This window comes from Pomacea canaliculata, linkage group LG4 (genome assembly GCF_003073045.1).
Source record: "Pomacea canaliculata isolate SZHN2017 linkage group LG4, ASM307304v1, whole genome shotgun sequence".
Lineage (NCBI taxonomy): Eukaryota > Metazoa > Mollusca > Gastropoda > Architaenioglossa > Ampullariidae > Pomacea > Pomacea canaliculata.
In genome coordinates, this window is record NC_037593.1 from 16110725 (window position 1) to 16134555 (window position 23831).

Below are 23831 nucleotides of genomic sequence, written 5' to 3' on the forward strand. Positions count from 1 at the left end.
TATGCGTACTATTTTTAGCTTGTTGATACTCAGGGTGGGACATAAGGTTAAAGCTGACTCTTTAACGGCTTTTTACAGTGGAAACAAAGATACTTTTAAAAAAAAAAAAACCCACGAAATTGCAGCAGCCTTTTGAGCAAAGTTGCAGGTGAACGTGAAGTGTCAAATGCTGAGGATAATTTACGAGCACGTGCAGCCTCCCAAAATAGAAAGGTTATTAGACGAAAAGGATTTAGCGCATGCGCGAACTTTCAGGAAGTTCGCCCGTTGCCGACAGACTGCGGGTTTCCCGGGGGCGGCGTTCTTCCGATGTTTTACACATTAAAAAAAAAAAAAAAAAAAAACTACCTCGAAGGTTTTTTTTTAGACCAGCTCTTCACGAAGTGTTGCCACATGTCATGTATATGAATAAGTATGTGCGAAATGAAAAGCAGAGTGTTTAAGGATGTTTATGTGCGCCCACATTTTCGCACTTGTTTACATCTCGAGAAGAAATCTAAAACACATATGTACCTACCTTTGTACATACCTACATGCATGCATATGCGCTAATATTTAAATGATGGAAACATTCAGCATACAAATATACTCCTCCACTCCACGTCCATCTCTCTCTCCTCCACACGCTCACACGAAGCGAGAGATATACTGAGAGAGAGAATATGATCACAAGTTTTTCACAGGTTCCTGTTTGCTGCTCTCAATTGGCATGTTCCAGAAGAAGTCTTCTTCCACAAAAATAATTGAAATATCTGCAGTTAAAATTTGTATGGGTGCAAAACTGTTTTTTCTTGCAAAACAGGTATATTTGCTGTGCCAGCCAACTTAACAGTATTTGACCTTAGAACAAATTGGAGATGAGCTGAATAGTTTTAACATTGTACAAATATATCATGGTGATGGCTGCCAACCGGATCTGAGCAAAACATCTTATAGGAGCAACAACAACGTCTGAGCTTTGAAGCTGTCAAGACAAATAACACCAAAAAAATCCTACAATAAAAAAAATTTTAAACTGTTTAAGATTTCAAGAGCAAGTGTTGTGCTTTGGCTGGAGTTCAAAACCAGGGAATGTAAATGGCTATAAATCGCTAAAGGTCTGCTCCTGCCGGTAAACTCTGAAGAACTAAAGGTCATGTTGCAGGGTTCTTTCCTCGGCGAGCAGAGGAAGCAATGAGTCAGGAACGTGAGCTGTTTGGAGCAGCAGGCCGCCATGTTCACATCCTTTCATCAGGAGCGAGGAGAACTTGCTGAAGGCTTTCGAAAAGTTATCTCCCCATCTCCCGGTGTTTCCGCTATAGAGGCCATAACACTGCCTGATGAGTTGTCTACCTTTTCATACTATCACCACTGAGTTCATCTGGCGGTCATGAAAAGTAGGCGATGAAAAGGCATCCCAATGAGCAAGACAGACATGGAAAATCCCTTCTTCAGTTCATATGGAAGCTGTCCTAATTTTGTATTTTAAAAATTTTCTATTTTTGTCTGGTTTTTATTTGTTTGCACGCCGTTCGATTTGCATCAAAACGACTGGGCAACGAGTCATTGGTGTTTCAGAAGGAGGTTGACAGTGTCGAGGAGGTAGAGGGTCTGGAAGTCCATATGCCGTGGATTATTCGAGAAGTTTAGATAAAGTGTTCAGATCATCTGGTTTGTGTTACATGTGAGGTCTTGATAGAATGTCGCCGGTCTCAAGTCCTGAGTCTGTTCTCCTAGGAAAGTTGACTTTCATTTGAGACCAGCCATTTCAGATATTTTCAGCATCTTGCATGGAACACATCTCAGACTGTCATCTCGAGCATGTGAATGGAATGGAATAGAGGTACAAGAAGAATGGCCATGTCCTTAGTTCACTTTTCTTGGACATGTAGTCTATATGTGTGTGTGTGTGGTCGTCAACTAGACTTTCTTTTAGTTGATTCCACTCTACACTTTTCTGGTACATAGCAACTGCATTTAAAGCATATCTCAAACTAAGATTTCATTTTTCTCATTCTTGTTAATCGCTTCTCGTGACATCAAATCATGAAACTCATCTCATGCACTCGCATAGCTCATCTTTAATATCCGCATTTTTGTCTTCTACCTTGTTATCTTTCGCCTTAGAATGTCAATATTTGTCCATTTCTTACAAATTGCAATGAAGCTCAAGAATCACACGTGGTAAAGTTGAAAAAGTTGCGTTAAAATTCCGTTTCTTCATTCATCCTTAAGCTGACATTTCATCCTTTAGAATTTTTCATGTGCACCGAAATCGTATTTTAAAAAAATACTAAAACTAAATCCTCTTCAGGAAACAGCAAAAACGTTGCCATTAAGTAAAAATAAGATTTTGGATCCCCAGCAGCGTGTGTTTACCTGCCTGCCATTTGGGTTTGCACCTCATTTGTGCAGGTGCAATAGGATGGTGGCGAAACAATGTGAGTGATCCTCATTCTACAGAGAAAGAAGAAGGGAAAGTAAGAGTTTGCAGAGCTGAACTTTGCCAGTGGATGAAGGAAACAGAGAAATGTTGAACAGGATTCAAGCCCGAAGTCACGAAAGTGCGAATGGCGATGTGTCCTTATCCCCAGTTTGTCTTTGGAACATTCCGCTCGTCAAACAAAGTCTTTTTCTGTGTTTCCATCAGCCACATGCCACCCCCGGCGAGACTTGTTGCTGGGTAGTCATCTGCAACTGTGTGCCTGATAAGCTGCTGCACCTGTCATGCCTTGCTGACGTCATAGCAAGGTCGTGGCGGTGATTGTATTCAGTGATTTATATTTGTATTTAGTCCTCGCATCTTTCTTTTTTCAACGGTCGCAACAACAGATCGGAGATACAGGTATCTAGACCTCCATCGTAATTACTTCCAAGGTATCCAAACATTGGTTTTCAAGTTAGAGATGGAGCTTGGGTATTACTATAGATCATGATTACCCTCCAAGATGTTTAAACCTCGCTCACCGTTACCTCCAAAAATGTAGTCCTGGGTCTCAAAGCTACCGCTACTATTTTTCTTCATGGTATCAATGCTTCGATCTCTAAGTACTGGGGCAAGTGTAAATTCTGATGCAACTTATACAAACGGTTACCTTGTAGCTACTGAAATGGAATGAGTATTTAGATGAAGTGGAAGGCAGCTTGTTGGCTGAGTCTCTGGATGGATGGATTATATCGTTTTGTAGTTACGAGGGTTTCTTATTGGATGTAACAGTTTCGCTGAAGCTTATGTATGTTTACCATCATGCGTCAGTCAGATGTTCAAGTCAAACTTTTGATCCACCCTATTACCTTTGACCTCATCGTCGTTTTTTTTTTAATTCATGTCAGTTCCCTCCCCTGTACCAGTCGTTAACGGAGGTAACAGCTGACAACGTCGTTATTATGTTATAACTAAATCACGAACTGACATTTTTAAATTGTGTATGTGTTTGTTTTTAAAATAAACTATTAATTTTTATGTGCTTTTGTTTAAAAGGGTCATCATCTATCAATGACATGTCTCTGCAAATGTTGAACAATTCGGCGGAAAATGGCGCCGTGTTCGTCACTTCCACTTCCGGTTTGGTCCAAAACCTGTCCTTGGACGAGCATCAGTTGCTGCAGGACATCAACGACCGGCGGGCCACACTACTACTCCCAGCCATCATCATGACAGTGCTGCTGATGTTGATCGGTCTCCTAGGCAACCCGCTGGCGCTGTACATCTACGGCTGGCGCTGGCCACCATCGTCCACCAAGTACTTCCTGGTCTGCCTGGCCGTCATCGACCTCATGAACTGCCTCATCACCATGCCGACGGAGATTCTGGTCATGCGGCAATTCTACCTCTTCGAGAGCGACGCGTTGTGCAAGGTGTCGCGCTTCACCACCTACGTCATGAACAACGCCACCTCCGCCATCTTCATCGCCATCGCCATCGACCGCTACGTCCGCATCTGCCATCCGCACAGCAAACCCTTTTCTGCAAGGAAGGCCAAGGTTGCCTGTGCCGTGGGGCTGCTGATAGGGCTGGCGGTGTCCTGGCCGGCCCTGGTCCTGTATGGTAAGATCACCGTGCAGGTGTATGTCCGCCAGCATCCTCCGCTCGTCGTGCGCGGGGCCATGTGTATGATAAACAGTGACATGGAGAAGTACACGCTGGCTTTCTTCGCCTACCTTTGCACCGCAGTCCTCTTGTGCACACTCATCCTCGTCATCCTCTACACGCTCATCGGACGCACCATCCTAAAGCGGAAGCGAGAACAGCGCAGGCGTAAAGAAGTCACGGCCACGACGCTGGAGAATCTCGGTCGAAAGACAGAAAGCTTGATGAGAAACGGTAGCGGCGGCGGCGGCAGTGGCGGCGGTGGTAGTGGTAGTGGAAGCGGCGGTGGTAGTGGTGGCGGAAGCGGCAGTGGCGCCGCTGTGGAGAAGTCCTCTTCTTCCTCCTCTCCGTCACTTCCTCTAAAAGTTCCGCAAGTGCCGGACACCCCGGATGAAGAAACAGTTCCGGGGTGCAACGTGAACAATTTCTCCCTCCGCTGCAAGAAGTGGCGTCCGCCCAAGGCGACGTTGATGTTGTTCCTCATCACCGTCGTCTTCGTCGTGAGTTTCCTCCCCTTCCTCATCATCACCATCATCCGACAGCATCGTGGTGCCAGATTTTACACGAGCTTGACCACCAACGAGCTCTTGATGGTGAACATCTTTCTGAGGTCGTACCTGGTGAACAACTGCGCCAACCCCATCGTCTACGGCCTGTGCAACGCGCGGTTTCGCGACGAGTGTAAGCGGCTGTGGGACCGAGCCTTGCGCCGAAGCAAGTCCACCAACCAGAGCTCTCGCCAAAACTCGGTGAGGTCGAAAAGTCACTGCGAGACTCCGAAGCGAGAAAGAAAGTTCCTGCCAGACGGCTAACAACACTCCAGGAGTTTCTAGGTCACAGTGACCGCGATACCTGACTGTTACAGAAAAGTGATACCAACTACAAACACCAGTAATAGCGTACACATGGATAGACTTCATGTTTACAGGTGTTTGTGTTGTTGTGAGTGTGTACCTGTTTTAAAGTATGGTCTAGTATTTATACCACGTGAGTTAATTTGGAACGTTCATTCGTGTGTTTGTGTGTGTGTGTGCGCGCCCGCGTGCGGACGTGTTACTGTATTTTACTGTATTTAGAACGACAGCCAACGATGACACAGCAGTCAGCGCGAGAGTATATTAGCGCTTCATTGTGCTGAATTTGTTTATTTGTTTGCCTGTTTGTGTACAACGTTCGTGCAATTTGACAAGCTGACGTCAAGTCCGACAGACTTATTTTTTTACTGCTGCGTTAGCGCACATTAAAATCACCTACGTCGTGTTCACGTCCATTTCACGTCGTATCACGTTTATTTTCAGTTTCATTTTTCAGAGAGCTTGGATAGCACACATAACATACAGAATTCTTGGAGTGATACAAAAACAGTCTGCTACATTATTTGCTTCAATATTGAGTAGAAAAACCTACAGGAATATCACCGTCAAACAGCGGAGCTCAAATGCTTGGAAGGAGAGTTAGCAGATGACTGAGCCTACACCTGGCTGTGGCAATGTGATGGATGAGTGTCAAGCTTCTGTGCTCATCAATCGAACCTTTTTTATCTCGTGTTTATTCGGGCTCTGAAATGGAGTGAGCTGGTCCGTGCTCGAGATGAATGGGCATTAACCTCACCTGTACAAATGAGCGGAAACAAATTTTATTTCTTTTTGTGCTTGCGTAGAAGTGAGTGTCGCTGGAGACAGCTGCTGTTAGAGTGCATGTGGAGACAGCTGCTGTTAGAGTTCATGATGTAAGCAGGAACAGATGACATACAACTTTTTCCAAAGCCTTAGAGGGGAACGTCTTGCACCAAGAAACATTTCCAGAAGCCTTTCTGCTCAACACCATGTGGCTGATCGCTGTGCTCACCAAGAAGTCCTCCCAACGCAACTTCCGCTATTCTTTTCACAACTTCAGCTATTCCTCGCATTTTGCTCAAAACATTAAATGCAGTTTTCAACTCAACTCTAGCATCAGCTCTTCTGCGTGCTGAGATGGACAGCTTTACAAAAATTCAAAAACTGCATTTTGACACGCCAATCCTTCAGGATGTTGCTCTTTGCAAACATCACTCGTGACATCTTGATGCAGAAAACTCCAGCTACAGGTGGAAAATTACATTTCTCTGAAAATTGAAAAACCACCAACTGAGAAAACTTCATGTTTACAGAAAGTTTTTATTTTTGTCCCTGGAATTAACTTAAAACCTTTTTTGAATTATCTTTAACCTGACACCCACCCTTTAATTTTCCCTAGAGTGCACAAATTATCATAGCTAGAGCTTAAAAGAAATAAACTTAGAAATGTGTGTTTGTAAAGAATGGTTGAATATTCAGACACACAAAGATTCTTATATTAAATACCAAAAACTTTTGACATGTTGCAACGGTACTCTACAATTACACTTTGATGAAAGCTTGGAAAATTTAAGGCATGTCTGCTGAATAAAACAAATGGGTGAAAGAAGAGTAAGATAAAATTAAACACTCTTCAAAGAAAATGGAATTTTAGTAGACTTCCTCCGACATCTAAAATTGTGGTAGATGACAGTGTAGCAGCGAACGCCGCCAGCATCCCGCTTTCTAGAAGTTTCTTCTCACTTCCTTCAGAAGATATTCTGAAGCTGAAATAAATCTTTCTTGCAGAAGTCCTGGGCAAGTGTACAGGCAAGCTTTACACTATCATGGTTTATGCTTCAGTAGTTCTCGACAGAGAAACAAAAAGCTTTACCTTACATACACACATACATTTTTTTCATCTCTATATGAAGGTTGCTGATTGTAGTTTGAGTAGGTTGGTGTCGTTATGAAAAGAGTCCTTGTGAGAATGATCGTCCCTGTGTGTTTATTCATCTCATTGACCTCAATGAACGTTCCTCCCGCTGACAGTATTACACACAGTGGCGATGCCTCCCGGCTGAGAAAATCACCCACCATGACCGTGTCATCTGCCCACAGGTGGTGGCACTAGCCGCACATGTTGTAGAACCAGTTTTAAATAAAGAGCACCAATGATTGTTTATTTGTGTCAGTCGATTGATAACGGAGATGAAGTGTGGTAGTCTTTGTTGCGTGATGCGTGTCAGTCATCGGCTTGCTTTTTCTTTCTTTCTCTCTCTCCCTGTCTCTCTAATAACATTTATCCTTTCTCACAACTGGAGAAGAAGGGCAGAATAGTTCAGTAATGTGCATTCGAGAAATATTCATGTCTGTCTGGGATCGCTAATGTGATCAACTGATGTAAAGTACATTTCTGTTGAAGTGTAATTGTTTCGCTACTTATCTCCCAATCTCCTTCCGCATCAGCGGGTACAACACGGGTGTCCTTGACCCCAAAGATTTTAGGGAACGAAAGGAGAAAGAAGTGATGAGTACATCCCTCACACACGTGCGCGCTCGCACATACATATATATCCTGAAAACACATTTTATCTCCTTCTTTATTGTAACAGCAACCTAAAAACTACAAGGCTACGAGATTACATTTTCATTACTGACACTCTCATAACAGATGCGTGCGCAAAATATTTATCTTTAATTCTTCTGAGAGGTCTTGGAGTTTAACTAGTTCCTCAAATAAACACAGACCTTTCAGAATCCAAACGATAGTTAACGGCTGTGAAACAGGAACAAAAATAATCTGTCAAGTTAGCACCTCTAAAATGTTTCTCTTACTTTAGTGGTTGTGTGTTGCTGCTCGAAGTCTACGATCCAAGGGAAATAAGCGAGATAATAGCTTTAAGCAAGTGGTTGTCGTTCTTGGCGTTCTACTGGTAGAAGACGAAGTGGCTTCACAACAGTCGCAGCCTCGTAAAAATCGAGCACAACTCTTACAGGTGGGTTCGTTATGTTAATAATAGTTTTATGGTGTGTTTAGCATGCCAGACATCTTGTTTGATTGCAGGAAGTTTATATTTGTGCTGGGCTTGCCATGAAACAATGGTGTAGTCTTAAACCTAATTAGTATCAGGTCACGATCGTGAAAAATCACATGTGGTGTTATCTTGAACCTGACATTATATCACACTTAGAATTTTTTTCATGACACGCCAGAAACCAACGGTTAAATACTCACTGCAAACAAAAATCGTGTTTTCCTCTTTGGTTGAATTACTATGATTAGTATGTCTTCAGACATTTTTAAAAATTACTAGATTGCAGACAACGCCGTATATTATTTACAAAAAACTAGGAAAACTGCTTACTTGAGTTACCGTGAAGAGTATGTCCTTGGACATTTTCAGAAAAGGTGAAGAAATAACCTCACCACAATTTTCAAAAGACCTTACCATCCACCTAATTAATGTTTTGTAACTAATGTTTTGTGTTCATAAAGAGTAGTGTTATGTTTGTCTAATGTTCTGTTATTGGTAGAGAACACATTATAAGCATTGATGATCTAATCACTCACTGCTTCAGGATTAAAGGATATTTTGTATACAAAAACTCCTATTCATTACTGCCAAAAAAAAAAAAACATACAGATGAGTCTTTGCTAGAATATTATCATCCACAGTGATACCTTCTTGCTGACTTGGTTTGCCCAAGATGTTAAGGCTACCAATTTTAGAAGAATTAACACACTGAACAAACTGTTGAAAGATCTCTTTGTTATCATCATCGGGCAGTGTAAGGTCCCACCCTGATGTTGGAGCTTGAGCTAACAGTCCCTTTTCTGTCGTTGACATGTTTTCGATAAACAGACCTGTTCATCAATCTGTGCTACCATACTGATATTATTATATTGCTGAGTCCCAGGGGGAGAAACAGACTTTGCGTCAGAGTCTTGCCCTAAAAAGGTAATACAACAGGCGAGATAGTTGTTGTGAACGTGTGTCGTTCTGGCGCGCGCGTGTGTGTGTCTGAAGTGCATGAAAACAATTTTACTCAAAAAGTTTCCTTCCTTCCTTCCTTCCTGCCTTTAGATGACGCATGGTTTGTCATTTTGAGGCCTCGTGTGCACACAAACCCACTTTCGGAGTCAGGGACTTACACGAGACATTTCCTTCCCACGACCTCCAACAAACAATTCTCTCGCTTGGGCCTCCAGACGTGACTGCATTTTCAACAACTACGTCTGTAGTCAGTAGTCAACGTCACGTATTCACGTGAAGGTCTTTACAGAAACCTTGCAAAAATTAGCCAACTATTGAATTATATCAATTCTTAATCTTTTGCTTTGGTGACTGGATAAATGAAGACACCGTGGACATGATGTCTTGGACACAAACAAGGTAAAAACTTGACAACCAGAAGTTTTGTTAGTTGAAAAATTATATATTTGTATACTCAAAAGCATAAGAAGATTACTGAGCTAACCGCTCATTGGTTTCACATGAACAGTGTTTTATGGTTAGCGCATGCAAACGACGGGTGCCATTGGCACTCATTGAATATCGACAGGAAAGAGACATAAGGGTGCCTTTATTATGATATAGCTTTCTTTGTTTTATATATATAATTTCCTTGTTCTTATTATTCTATTAAATTCGCCAAAATCCCAACAAGCTTCTTATTCTTGAACCAGACCGTAAATACTGAAAGATTGACTACCTTAGACGGGTGACGAAGGGTTGTACATTTGCTTAGTTCACTTCTTTTAGAACACAGATTCCAGTCCTCCCCTTCCACTGCCACGGTGAATCAGCTACCTTTTGCTGCTGGGGGTGCAAGGGGAAAGGGGGAGATTGGTGTTTAAGAGCGAGACAACAACTAAGACTATTTCACAGCAAAGCTGCAGGCCCTGTCTGCGTTTCTTGAAAAGGGGTAGGGGTGCAGGGAAAGTTTTCTAGTCATAAGTTTGAGTGGGTCTTGAACCCTAGACTTTATGCCCTACGCAGCTAAAGTTGAGAGGACCAGTCAAGTCTACTTCCTGTGCGGTATCGGTACGAACAACTCGGTGTACCACAGTTGGCGGATAGCAACATGGCCGTCAGAGATGGCGGTTAGCCTCTCAATAAACTAAGCTAATGTAATCGAATCAGCATTGCGTCTATAAATCTTTACAGTATAACCACACCAATACAAACCATTACAGAGCACTGCTTCTCCAACTGTGGAAGATAAGTGGACAAAAACAGCATATTCCTTGTTTCATAACAAATAGCATCTAAAAAAACGATTTCTGGGCATTTTGGTCTGTATAGGCTAGAAGATGTTCTACGGATTTTCAAAAGGTAAGTTCCTTATTCAAAATGTGTTCACTCGGGTGCGTCCTTAGTGCGTACTGCTTTTTAAACTTCTTTCCATAGGTCTACAGGTTTGCTGCTTCTATTTGGTTGGTTTGAACGATGTTGGCATCTGAATCAGCTGGAAGTCGTATAGAACTTGCAAAATTGTCATCAGTTGAGTACAGAAGTGATGTCTGTGAGACGGCGGCCATTGCTGAGGTTTTGTGTTGATCTCTCTTCTTAAGCGGCGTGCAAATTAAAGTACAATAGACAAGAAACTATTTACTGAGAACAATCAGGCCATGCAAAACATATGCACACAAACTTGACTCATCTAATGGGTGGGTCCCAGTACCATCTTTACATCTGCTATAGTGGTAATATTTCCTGATATAAAAGCCAGCTGATCTCACATACAGTCATGATATCCTCTTATCTCTGACTGACTGCCCTTTGCGCCGTGGTCATTTGACCCAGGTATTCTGAGTTCCTCCCGAGACTTTGCACTCCAGGCCTGACAGAAAGTCTCTGGGTGTTGAACAAAACACTGAAGACCTATCGACTTCCGCCGACGACGTGCCGAGTAATATTGCCGACTGCTTCCGAAGAAATCCCGAGCTCGTTATTGTCCCTATCTTAAATCTTTATACATTTCTACTAACAAGGAAGGTAATTGGTCAACAACAATCATCCTTCAAGCTATCACAAACTAACCCGAGCGAACAGAGATGAAGACCGCAGTCCACTAAGCATGCAATTAGGGAAGGGGCAAAAAGACTATTTCTTCGGGGTCCAGCCTCCCTATTTACCCAGATGATCTCTGGCTATGTACGAATGGTCAGCTTAGCTCAGTTCTTACTTCATATCCCACCTAAGTTAAAATGACAGTCAGCTGTCATGACAGTCATCAGATTCATCCAAATTAAAGTTTAGTCATTTGAGAATGATACTTTAACTCGCCTTCTCTGCTTCCTTGTTAAGGAGACATACATTTATGTTCTCTCAACATTTTATTTTTTTCTAAATATCACAGCTCACAAATGGACTCTTCTACAACAGCGGGGTGGACGTCTTCCTCTGAAACATCGCCGAGTGACCTATCTAGTCCATCCACTTCTTGTGACTCAAGAAGAAGAGAGGAAGACTGCTACAGTCACAAACCCTACAACACGGCCAACGACACTATGTTTCCCGTTATGTACATAGTCCTTATGATGGTTATTGCCCTTGTTGGAAATATCCTGGTGCTCTTCATCTTTAACTGTAGATGGCGCTCTGCAGGAGTCACCAAGGTTTGTATCTTGTTTACCTACCAAGATTAGTTCAAGGACATCTTATAAGGTCGTTTCATAAAATACTGTTATTTAGTTCCCGCTCAGCATCTCTGCACTCTGCCTGATAAATCTGGGGTTTCCGGAAAGATGAGGTCACTTTACTCTTTTCTTTCTTTGTGAACTTGACCTCTGCTGGGAGCATAGGAGGAAATGCACAAAAGTCTCCAAGAAATTAAGTTTCAGGAAAAAACAGTTTAGGGACTTTTACCAGATGACGAAAGAGCACGAAAGCAGACACCAGGATGAGGAAAAGGTCAAAAAACCTTTTTGCCCCTTCCCTCTTTGTGGTTTTAAACGAAAGAAGTCAACAGCCCTTGTGGCCTCTCTAAGATTTCGGGGGCCGACACAACTTCACTCCTTGGATCGGGTGTAGTGTACATTTCTAGAGATCAAGCACATCCAGTTACATTCTTGTGAAGTATTAGTAAACTCGCCGCCCTTCGCGATGAAGCCGTTGTACCTAAGTATGTTTATGTGTATAAAGTATGCTTAATCCAGCGCAAGATTCCTAACAAAGGACTTCCAGTGCGCAACCTGAACGATCTCTAGCAAGACAAAGATGTAGCATTAAGTGTCAGATGTGTCTGTTGTAACTTGCTATTTAGTATAGAGACAGTCGTGATGAACTGTGTGAACCCTCGACAACCAAAGATACCGCGAGCTTAAAACCGACAACAGGATACAAAACATAACCCTTCTCTTCCTTTTCTCAAGTTATATGATTTAAAATTTAGTGACTGGTGAATGAGTGCTTAGACAAGGCAGATAGAGCGTGTGTGTGTGAGAGAGAGAGAGCTTGTGTGCAAGTCTTTAACTTATGTCTTGCACATAGATGTATGTTTGCAAGATACAACTTAATTCTTCCTTGAGGAAGATTTTTTTTTTTTTGTTGTTGCTCTGATTCCTTTTATTCCCGAGCTTTATCTGCAAACCTTCATCAAAATTACCCAGAAGTCAAATTAAAATAAAGTTATCCAATGAAAACTGCAGTAAATCATAATCAACATGTCCATGTGCTCCTGTGTCGGCAGGTCTACGTGTCAGCCCTCGCTGTTCTCGACGTCTTTGCTGCTCTCATCGTAATGCCGCGAGATCTCATCACCTTTACCTTCACCTCTCCTCGTACCCTGGGCATCCGTTCTCCAGACGTTTTCTGCCAAGTTGTGACGTATGCTGGATTCATCATGCACTTTGCCTCTGGAATCATCCTCGTCGCCATTGCTGCAAGCCGTTATTTTAAAGTCATTGGGTCACACGTGGCGGATGGTAGGGGTTCAAAGTTCAAGAAGCTGTCGCGTTTTGTGAACACCTATCGAGGCGCCAAAATCACGTCACTTACCGTCTTTGGTGTTGCGTTTGTCTTAACCTTCCCGTCTGCTTTGATGTACGAAAACAAGCCGGACACGTTTTGCTTTTTTAATCTTCGAAATCAGTCTACTTCAACATTTAACTCAGCCTGTTACCTTTACTGTACACAGACAACCGAGCCTTCAAAAATCTTTGTAATGGTTTTCTTGATCTTTAACCTGGCAATATTTGCATGCATTTTCGTCAGTTTGATCCTCATGTACGTGGCGATAGGATATCATCTCAGGCTGTCAGAAAGAAACCAACGGCCATGGCCACCACTCAACCGTGACGGTTTGAAAAAGAGTAGAACAGATGTCTCAAAGTCTGCAAACGATGAGGCATTGTCAGTCAGAGATAAAGTGTCAGAAACAACCGTTCATTCTAACAGACAGGTGCATCCCACTTCTGCCAATACTTCACAAGAAGATAGTCTGCATCCATCTTTGCCGCCTGTATCATACAGTTCACACGCCATCTCCTCTGCGCTACCTAAGTCTGATAATTTCAAAAAGAACGAAGAAGAAAGGAATAATCTTCAAAATATCTCCCTACCGTCTGTTCGCGACGCCAAGCTGAAAATAGCCCAGACAAGGAAGAAAACTCTCACCATGATGATCATAACGGTGATTTTTATTTTGAGTTACCTCCCTTTCTTGTCCTTGTCCATCGCTAACCAGGTTACAGGTGGGCTGTGCAGCAAGATGTCACCTGACTGGCTGATGACCGCGGAGGTCTTCTGGCGCTCGTTTTACATCTCCAACGCCGCTAACCCCATCGTGTACGGCTTCTGTAACCCCACCTTTCGCAAGGTGTTGTGGAAGACGCTCAGCTGGCGAGCACAAATTATCTAAGGTAGACAACTCAGCTGGCGAGCACAAATTATCTAAGGAAGACAACTCAGCTGGTGAGCACAAATTATCTAAGGTAGACAACTCAGCTGGCGAGCAGAAATTATTAAAGGAAGACAACTCGGAGCAGGGAATCACATTTGAAGCTCACTACATTCTCTTGCCACTTCACTACAAATGTCAACTGCATTTGTACTTTATACAGTGATACTTCACGAGTACTTATTTCAATTCACTTAATATTATTTTGTCTGGCATGCATGAAATCATGTTTTACCCTGTCGAACACTCGCCTCAAGGAACAGTCCAACAACAGCAATGCATGAGTTTTGAACTCTCATGTGAGCATTTGTGACAGTCTTATTTTTAGTTCTAATCTTAGTACCTTCACTTTCCGTTTGACATACACTGACCATTACTTAAAGCTGTGATTACATGTATATGGAGCATTGCGCAAGGTAAACTATTTTTGTTCTGTTCTTTTGATGTGCGGAAGATTTTCTTTCAGCAAGTTCCTCGACTCAGATTTCCTTTTTTTTTTTTTTATCCGTTTTGATGTTTCTCCACATCAGTTTGCTTCATATAGTCTAAGTTTTAACACAGGGATATAAGAATGGACACGAATTTCATATAAGCATTATTTCTGTATTGAATCTAAATAAAACGGGGTTTTTCATTTCAACTTTCGACTGGCTTGATGTTAGCATGAGATAATAACATCTTAAATGAGGAACATCGTAAACAAATGGTACTGCACTTGTAAAACTGCTATCAGGGAAAAGTAAAGAAAGGTCTTATGCCCTTCAGAAATTATGCACTATATATATATTACTAACCCTTGGGCCAGTATATATATATATAGTCCTCACTGATGGAAATAAAGGCTGCTCTGCAACTCTGTCTTTTTAGTAGTTGTAGTAGTAGTCCTGCCAGCTCCTTCAGAAAATTATTTAAACAAGGGCTTCTCAGTAAGTGTGGGTATCGTGTGTTCAGAGATAAGCAAGAATTGTTTTATCATTGTTGTTGTTGTTGTTGTTGTTGTTGTTGTTGTTGTTGTTGTTGTTGTTGTTGTTAGCAAGTTTCTAGCCTGGCCCATCGCTTGATTGAAAAACTTCCTTCCTTCAATATTTACTTACGGTACTAAATAGGAGTCACATTATAAGAGCCGTACGCCATTAACGGATAACACATCTGGAATGAAGCCATAGTTAACAGTATATAACATCCGTGATTAGAGTATATAACATCCATGATTAACGGTATATAACATCCCACGTGTTTCCCATAACATTGAAAGTAAACAACATCAAGTGCCTGTTTCCACGGAAACGTCAGGACGGCGTGAAGAATGAAAAGGGCGCGCAGTCCACACAGCACTCCAACTCAGGATGGAGCACATCTCATATTGCGGAAGAGAAACAAAATACTTCATGTCTGCTGACCGTCCAGCATATAAATGCAGCACCACCAGCACACCGACATCAAATGACGGATAACCTGCTCAGGAGAAAGTCATCAGCCATTTCCATCATTTTAGCCGAAACGGGAGGTGCAGGATATTTTGAAAAGGCAAGTTTTTTGAAAGCATTTAAAAAGTTCCGAGTATTTATTTATTTTTGCTTTAAAAGTTTCCCAGAGTATCTTACGGGGTAATAAAAGTTTAGAATTTAAGAAAACTGACATTACAATAAATTTCTTTTTCCTTCTTTCTGTCTGTCCGTCCGTCCGTCCGTCTGTCTGTCTGTCTGTCGTCCAATTCTGACATCTGTAATGCATCTCTCATGTCAAAATTCACATCCCTCCCCCACTCTTCCTTCCTTGACTTATTTGAGAGTTTACAGAGGTTACATGTATACATTCTTTATTTACTCCGGATTACCTCTTACACAAAATTAACGAAGAACAACTCAGTTATTATTTTAATCAATGCATATTTTAGTATTCGATCACTATGTGGTGCGCAATTAACGTTTAAGTGCAGAGTCGTTATCCAAGCATCAAAACAAAGATACAAGGCCTACAGAAGTTGTTCCTTGCATAATCAGAACAAATTTAGTCGAAATATTTGTGCACGTGTATACTTTACCAATCAAGAACCAAGAATCAAGAAGGTTCTAGAATTTATATGTCAGGGTGAAATGTTTATTATTTCATTCTCTCTGTTTCCAGTTTATAGTTATTTAATACTTTTAACTGTATCTACTCTCACTCACTATTAATCTCTAGCTACAGATGTAATTCAGTGATGCTCTACACTTTCATATCCTCCCTTCCCTGTTTTTCAAAACAGTCCACAAGAGGACGCACTGCCAACACCGGAAATGACTAGTTTTCCTGTAACATCACCCTCCAGTCCGTTCAGTCCATCACAAGGACCTTTCAGCCATTATGAACCCGGAGAGTGCTACAGTCAGAGACCCTCCCACACACCCACTGGCACAACCTTTCCACTGATGTACATTAGTCTCTTGATGGTTATCGCCCTTGCTGGAAACAGTCTCGTGCTCTTTATCTACAACTGCAGGTGGCGCTCACGAGGAACAATGAAGGTATTTATCTGTTTATAGTTGAAGGACGCTTTCTTAGAACACAGATATGTTCAGTCGCTAAACAATTGGACCTTTCACTCCAAGACCTTGAGTACCCAAGATGTTTCCTTACAAACCCGGTTCTGTTAGGAAGATGACAAAAAATACACGACGGGTCAGCTGGTACATCTTGATAAAACTTATAGCAATGAGAAAATATTTTTTTCAATGATTGTTGTTAGATAACACATCAGCAGGAGAATAAATATCAACTCACAATACAATACAAATTTATTGACTTTAATGGGAAATTAAAGATAACACTCCAACAAGCAATAATATATATTATTAATCATATATATCAGGGCTTCTGCTAAGGCTAAATTCTTTGGGGTCCCAGGGACCCCTTCTTCAGATTTTTAAGGGGTCCCTGTTCTTCGCCCAGATTTGAAGGGGACCCCATTGACGAAAATTAAAGGGGTCCTCCGAACTTTTAATGCGTTCTGTACGCAATTTTTTGCTTAAGCAGAAGCCCTGTATATTATATATCTGCTGTTCTGGGACAGTGGTAGACCATTTTCAAGTAGCAATGATTGATAGTAAATCCAAAGAGCCCTGAAATAAGAGTTTTGCCACAAATACCATCTAAACCTGGAGCCTTGAGTATCTTTACTCGCTAAAACACCTCCACAACTTGCTCTTTATGAATTTCAACCCACTGGACAGGATGCAGAGCATTGAGCTCATCTTTAATCGTCCCTGAGGAGTCACGTGTCTCCAGACGAGCAAAGAATGCAATAAGAGCATCAGGCAGGGCGTGACTGTCAACGCATGAGATGAAGATTTTGGTTTTAAAGCCCTTAAGCGGATATTCATCATTTCAAGCTGCTCGGATGTTACTTGTATCAAGCTGAGACTATTTTAGTCTGATATTCCATGTGACATTCTGGTCGTAGGCCTTGAGGACAGATGTTAGGTGACATTGATTGAAAACTCTTCAGATAAATTCAGGACCATCAGAACAAATCGAGTTGAGATTGTGAGTTACATTTGTAATGCGTTGGAAACATTTGCCCTGAGATGAATGTACACAAGGGTGAAAAACAGGGAAGGGGATTCTTAGACTATGGACAGGGACAATCAGCCTCTCGGATCCAGAAAGTCCTTGAGCATACAAAACCCTACCCATCACCTCCAAACTGACTGGAGAGTCAATTTTTTTAAGGGTGGCCCTGTTGTTTACTAATACCTTTTCGGTGTGTGTGTGTGTGTGTGCAACAAAATGTTTTATGCGATTGTAAGGTAATAGTCTTATCGTATGTAACCCACACTTTTACAGGAGGTAGGAGCCGCAGCTCGAGAATAATTGAACATAGAGCTTGTTTTCCCCCATGTGAAACGAATGGCGTTTGATAAGTCCTTCCGCCGTTTAATCCTTTAAAAATTAGAATTCTCTCTCTCTCTCTGTCTGTCTCTGTGTCTTTCTCTGTCTCTCTTTCTCTGTGAACATATCCAACCCAGACTCTACGGAAAGACACCGCCAATTCCCAACCCCCGACTACATGTAAAGTTCTGCTCATTTTTATTCTTATAAATGTATGGCTCTATAGTAACAAACTGTAGCAGAAAATAACCAACATGTCTGTTTGATTCTGTGTCGGCAGGTCTACGTGTCAGCCCTCGCGATTCTCGACATATGTGCTTCTCTCACTATAATGCCGCGAGATCTCGTCACCTTCACCTTAGCTTCTCCTCGTACCCTGGGCATCCATTCTCCAGACGCTTTGTGCCGAGTTGTGACCTATGCTGGATTCCTCTTGCACTTCTCCTCTGGGATCATCCTCGTCGCCATTGCTGCAAGCCGTTACTCTAAGGTCACCGGGTCATCCATGAGAGGAATCGGAAAGTTAACGCGATTCGTCAACACCTATCGAGGTGCCAGGTTGACATCGGTTGCAGTCGTTGTCATCTCGTCGATTTTAACCGTCCCATCGTTGTTGTTGTACAAGAACAACCCAGACACGCCTTGCTTTCTTCAGGTTCAAAATCAGTCTTCATTTCCGGTGTCCGTGTCCAACTGCTACCTTGAATGCGCACTCAACACTCAGTCGTCTCACAAAGTCTTCGCAATGATTTTTTTGATCTTCAGCCTGGTCGTGTTTTCATGCATCTTTGTCAGTTTAATCTCGCTCTACTTAGCAGTAGGATACCATCTCAGAGAATTAGAAAAAGGTCAGCAGCCTTGTTCTGCACACAACCCTGAAGCTTTAAGAAATAGTCGCACAGATCAGCAAAAGTCTGTGGAAGAAGAGACACCTTCGGTCAGCACTGAAGAAACAGATACTACTGTCCATTCCTCTTGCACAAAACGGGGTTACAAGTCCCATCAATCCACTGCTGAAGATGGAATCCTTCATTTTCCTGTAGCATACAACTTCAACATCATCTCGTCTGCTCCACCCAAGCCGAGTGAGGACATCGAAAAAAAGGAATGCAAAAGCAATATGCTGGATTCCTTCCTGCCGTCTGTTCGCGACGCCAAGCTGAAAATGACCAAGACAAAAAAGAAAACTCTCATGATGATGATCATCACGGTGATTTTTATTTTGAGTTACCTCCCTTTCTTGTCCTTGTCCATCGCTAACCAGGTTACAGGCGGGCTGTGCAGCAAGATGTCACCTGACTGGCTGATGACCGCGGAGGTCTTCTGGCGCTCGTTTTACATCTCCAACGCCGCTAACCCCATCGTGTACGGCTTCTGTAACCCCACCTTTCGCAAGGTGTTGTGGAAGACGCTCAGCTGGCGAGCACAAATTATCTAAGGTAGACAACTCTGCTGGCGAGCACAAATTATCTAAGGCGTTGTTACTCCTCGAGATTAATGGTCTTTACAGCTAAATAGACTATTTTTCTCCTTGCGGCAACATGGCAGTCAAGTCATTAAGTATTTACTTCAAACTGTGATTTGTGTGAATACAGTTATTTTTAAATTGTGTTTTGTTGTTGTTGTTATTTCACGTATCTATTGAATGATGATACACACATACTCAAAAATTGCTTCCGGACGACATGAAACATCAAGAATTATAACAATAATTTTAAAATCTTCTTACAAAACACTAATAAAAAGATGATGATACATTGCATGTATATTTAGAAGTATTTAAATCATAACTTGAAAAGTCTTCAGTAGTTACAGTTTTTTTGTTCCTGATGTCCTACATGACTACACCCTCCCTTCAGTCAGATCCATCGCTCCAGTATGAAAACAGTCTCCTCCGGTTTCCGTCCTTTTTGAAAGCCTTTGCGATATCTGACTCACTAATATGAGAAAGAAAGTAGACACCTGGCAAAAAAGATTGTTCTTTGTCACCTGCCTTTGACAGAACTTTGATTATCTAACAATTAAACGGTGTTCTTGTGTCTTGCTAATACACAAATATGCACACATCTACAGACAGATAGGACAGCAATATCCATTATCTACTTGGTTCCGTACTTATCCAATGAAGCCAATCTCCGCACAGACTGACCCCTGTCTACTAGTGTGAATAAAAGGAAGGACGATGTACACAAGTCGCACGGTCCTAGAGAAGCATCTTTAATACATAATCTCAGATTTTGGGGGGAGGAAAGGACATTCTTGTGCCCTTCAAAATATATCTGGGTCAAAGTTTTGCTTTATTTATTCTTCTACGTTTGGAAACAAGAACCTTTTAAAGTCCCCTTCTATCTCGGCTTTAAACTTCTCTCCTTCCTTCATTCCACGGCAACTTTTTGTCTTCGCCGAGGACTCCAGCATGGGGCAAAAAGCCTAGTTTGTGCCCAGTTTTCTTCCATTTTATTTTTCCTGGGTAGTTTTCACATCCTGCCCTGGAATGGTTCCCAAACTCTTGGCTACAGATTCCACGCTGCTATCTGATGTTCGGGATCTGACTGTGATGGATGTTGATAAAATCTTCCAAATTGTTTTCCAGTTTTTCGTCATTCTTCCGGTCTCGGTCTTCTCTCCCCACTATTTTCTTGCCAAATGTATGTTGAGCACTTTTATCTTTCTGTGTCAACTAAGGCTTTAACTCACTTTTTTTTAAATTTTAAGGGGTCGCCTAAGTGGTCGAATTGCCACAAAACCACAGAGCCTAAGCTTGACCGATGTTTCCAGTCTTCTTTGCCAAATAAATAATGTGAAAGCTTTTTCAAGTATCACCTTAACTCTATGTCACTCTACAAATAATCGTAGTTAAAGAATCTTGAACTTACTGCCGGCGTAAATATTCTTTAAAAGCATCAATAAGTTTGCATTTCTCTTCCATACTTTTATTCCACAAATAACAAAGCGGCTTGTGACTGAACTTTTGTTACCAAAAGTTGCAGGCCAGTCGAAACTAGAGCTTGGCAATAATTTTAAACACTTGTGCGAAGTGGTGAAACTTTATCTTAAGCTGCTGCGTACTGCATCTGGTCAAATACTCGGTGTTGTTGAATTAATCTCGATTTCAAATCGTGTTGGCGACATTTGTCTCTCACGTCTTGCGGCGAGATCAGCAAGTCCCCGGATGTGCGGTTTAATATCGACGGATGTAAGGTTCCGTGTGGTGAAGAGGCCGAGCAAAAGGCGGTGGATGACTGCTCGTAACCGTTAAGTTAGCCAACCACCCTCCTCTTCCTTCTTGCTGCCATCCGACCTGTCTGTCTGAGAGTAATCGTGTTGTCAGTCGGCTTGCATCCTACTCACGACTGGCTTGGGTGAGACGAACGTCCGTCACAAGTTTGGAAGGTGAGTGTTGGCCACTTCAGTCTGTTTTATCCCTTCATTTGCACATGATCACATTCCATCCTTCCATCTGCCGATCTGTTTATCAATCTTTCTGCTTTTCCTTTCAGCACATTAATTCAACATAACGATTTAAATATGTGGATTCAAATTTGCGCGCGAACTTTCATGATGATCCAGTAAATCACTTCAAAAGTTATTGTTACACCATTTAGGTCATAGGTCATTGGTGTGATTCTCGGTAGTCTGATGAATAATCTGAAACCAAAGAACAGAGTAAAAAGTTTAATACGGGGCTACCAGTCGAGTTTTGTTTATCAGACAAACTTTCTTCCTTTCTTTATTTTTTTATGTTATTATTATTATTATTTTTTTTAGCATTTCAGTATCATCTCAATTACGGACCATTGTCTGATCTTAGCAAGGCATCGCGGATAAAGACGACTAGCGATGAACTGGTCTGAAACAACGGTTACCGACTCTCCATATGTAGAGCCAGGGGTGGACAACTGCAGTGAGATAACCGACACCTACAGCGATACGTTGCCGATAGTGGTTTTTATCTCCCTTCTACTGACCCTGTCGGTTGCTGGCAATGCGCTGTTGCTCTTCATCTTCATCTTCAGATGGCGCTCTCTTGGAGCAACAAAGGTTTTTTAACTCTTTCACTCTGTGTCTGTCTGCGTTTCTAAGTGTCTGAGAGAGAGAGAGTGTGTGTGTGTTTGTTTGTTTGTTTAAGAATTAAAAACGCGTGAGCAGGCGAGCATATCTGTGCATGTGTTTTTTTTATTTTGTGAATTGCAAACTCGTGTGTGTGTGTGTGAATGGTAAATTCATCTGTTTGTGCCTGTTGAGGGAGTGGATATGCACCTTCAAATTTATGTGCTTAGTTTGTTCAGGTGCGTTGTTCAAGTGTTTGTGCATATGTATGTTTCTGCACATGCAGTATAAAATTTCTCTTTAGCAGTAAGTCAGGTCGACTTAGACCCAACATACCAAAAATGCAACAGACCATAACTCATGAACTTTTGTACCTCTGTCAACACGAAAGCTCGCATCCCATTGGCGTGGGAAAATGCTCAACTTTAAGTAGATGCTGACAGTGAACGATGTGAACATTCTTGCCTCTTATCTTCATTGAGGTCCACTGGCCCCTCTTTTCCTACACCACTGCATCATTTGTTCTTTTTCAAATTTTAAAGGAAGCTTCAAACCTGCTCTCTAAGTCCTGGTTTTAGGCGTGAGCATTGAAATATTCATCTGCCAGCAGGCCATACTGTATACAGCCTACAGCTGCTTGCTGATCATTGTGTGTCGATCCTCTTTGTGTTTGTAGTTACAGAAGAATTATTTTTCATTACACAAAGCCAAATGACAGAAGACATAGGAACTGAAATGTATCAACAATGCCAGAGGCATGACTGACTTTGTTTTTCTTTTCAGGTATACGTTTGTGCGTTGGCAATACTGGACTTGCTGGCAGCACTCCTAGTCATGCCCCGAGATCTCATGACCATGACCTTCAGGTCCACGCGCACCCTTGGACCGACCTTTGACCTGAATGCTTACTGCAAGGCCGTGTCCTTCTTCGGTTTTGCCTGCACTGGGCCGCTGGTTTCATCCTCCTCGCCATCGCCACCTGCCGTTACCTTAAGGTCATGAGGCTCCGCCAAGTGGCAGGTCACGGTGGACAAATCACGACCTCGCGATGCGCTGACCTATCGCGTTTCGTCAGCTCCCATCGGGGAGCGAAGGTGACGTCACTGGTCATCGTCGCCGGCTCGTGCGTCCTGAGCTTGCCGTCCCTCGCCCTGTACGGAAACGTCCCCGGCGAGCGCTGCTTCTTCCAGCTGCTCAACGGTTCGATGCCGACGCCGTCCAGCGTCTCCTGCTACCTCTTCTGTGGCATCCAGAGAAAGACAGAAGGAGCGGTGGCCTTTTATGCTTTCAACGCCGTGCTTTTCGCCGGAGTGGCCGTTGCCCTGCTAACGTTGTACATCATCGCCTGTTGCCGCGTGCAGGCCCTAGACACCAGCGACCTTTCGTCCTGCGGACAGCCACCGCAGGCTGTGGGTTCTTCTCCAGATATGACCCGCTTTCAATTGTCGACCGGAGCCGTTGAAGCGGTCTCGATGCGGAGGACGGATTCGCAAACGATCATCCTCAAAGCACGAGAATCTACTTTCCAAAGGAATGATCCAGGAGTTAACGATGAATCGGGCATCATGCCCCTGGAGGTCTACGGTCCACAGGTTGTCTCCTCCCCTCCTCTGACGTCAGACGACAACTCAAAGGGCGATGGCGACGAGGATAGTCCAGGCGTGTTTCAGATGTCAGTCCACTCCGCGCTCCATGCCTACAAGTGGCGCAAGAGCAAGCTTCGCGGGGCAACGCTGACACTCGTGACCATCACGATTATCTATATCATGAGCTACATCCCTTTCATATTCCTCTCCTTTAAGAATCAGCTGGACGAGAATCGGTGCAGCAATCTGTCTGCTGGCAGTGTCATGGTTACCGAACTCTTTGGCCGTTCTTTCTTCATTGCCAACGCAGCCAACCCTATTGTGTACGGGTTCTGCAACAACACATTCCGCAGGCTGTTGTGGAAAACACTCATCTGGAGAAGAGAAGTGTTTTAATTATGCTGAATTAATGCTAGATGGACCATTATTTTGTTGTTAGTTTGTCCTTTATTTACTTGTTTGTTGGCTTGCCTGTTTGGGGTTTTGTTTGTTTTTTGTTTGTGAGATTTGGGTTTTGTTTGTTTTTTTGTTTGT

The 23831-nt window shown here is 42.6% G+C and overlaps 3 protein-coding genes across 3 annotated transcripts in view; all 3 read left to right on the top strand.

Moving 5' to 3' along the window:
- LOC112561598 overlaps nt 1–19272 on the top strand; it is a 38934-nt gene extending 19662 nt beyond the window's left edge. The window contains exons 2-6 of the mRNA XM_025234170.1: nt 3461–4876; nt 10154–10223; nt 11251–11509; nt 12583–13753; nt 19101–19272. Of these exons, the coding sequence (XP_025089955.1) occupies nt 3481–4876; nt 10154–10223; nt 11251–11509; nt 12583–13752 (2895 nt within the window). The 5' untranslated portion in view covers nt 3461–3480 and the 3' untranslated portion in view covers nt 13753; nt 19101–19272. The remainder of the gene's footprint in view (nt 1–3460; nt 4877–10153; nt 10224–11250; nt 11510–12582; nt 13754–19100) is intronic.
- On the top strand, nt 13755–19272 carry LOC112561101. The gene is made up of 4 exons (XM_025233336.1): nt 13755–15318; nt 16040–16298; nt 17942–19100; nt 19137–19272. The coding sequence occupies exons 2-3, from the start codon at nt 16071–16073 to the stop codon at nt 19097–19099; spliced, it is 1386 nt and encodes a 461-aa protein (XP_025089121.1). The 5' UTR covers nt 13755–15318; nt 16040–16070; the 3' UTR covers nt 19100; nt 19137–19272.
- A 1603-nt stretch (nt 19273–20875) lies between these two features.
- Nucleotides 20876–23826, top strand: LOC112561102. Its single transcript, XM_025233337.1, has 3 exons — nt 20876–21054; nt 21430–21702; nt 22495–23826. The coding sequence occupies exon 3, from the start codon at nt 22710–22712 to the stop codon at nt 23691–23693; it is 984 nt and encodes a 327-aa protein (XP_025089122.1). The 5' UTR covers nt 20876–21054; nt 21430–21702; nt 22495–22709; the 3' UTR covers nt 23694–23826.
- Nucleotides 23827–23831: the final 5 nt, after the last annotated feature.

What these genes read in the sequence shown, in the direction of transcription:
- LOC112561101 (XM_025233336.1), top strand. Translation starts at nt 16,071, where the DNA reads ATGACTAGTTTTCCTGTAACATCACCCTCCAGTCCGTTCAGTCCATCA. An exon ending in GCTCACGAGGAACAATGAAG is followed by an intron (nt 16,299 to 17,941) that starts GTATTTATCTGT and finishes CTGTGTCGGCAG; the next exon opens with GTCTACGTGTCAGCCCTCGC.
- LOC112561102 (XM_025233337.1), top strand. Translation starts at nt 22,710, where the DNA reads ATGAGGCTCCGCCAAGTGGCAGGTCACGGTGGACAAATCACGACCTCG.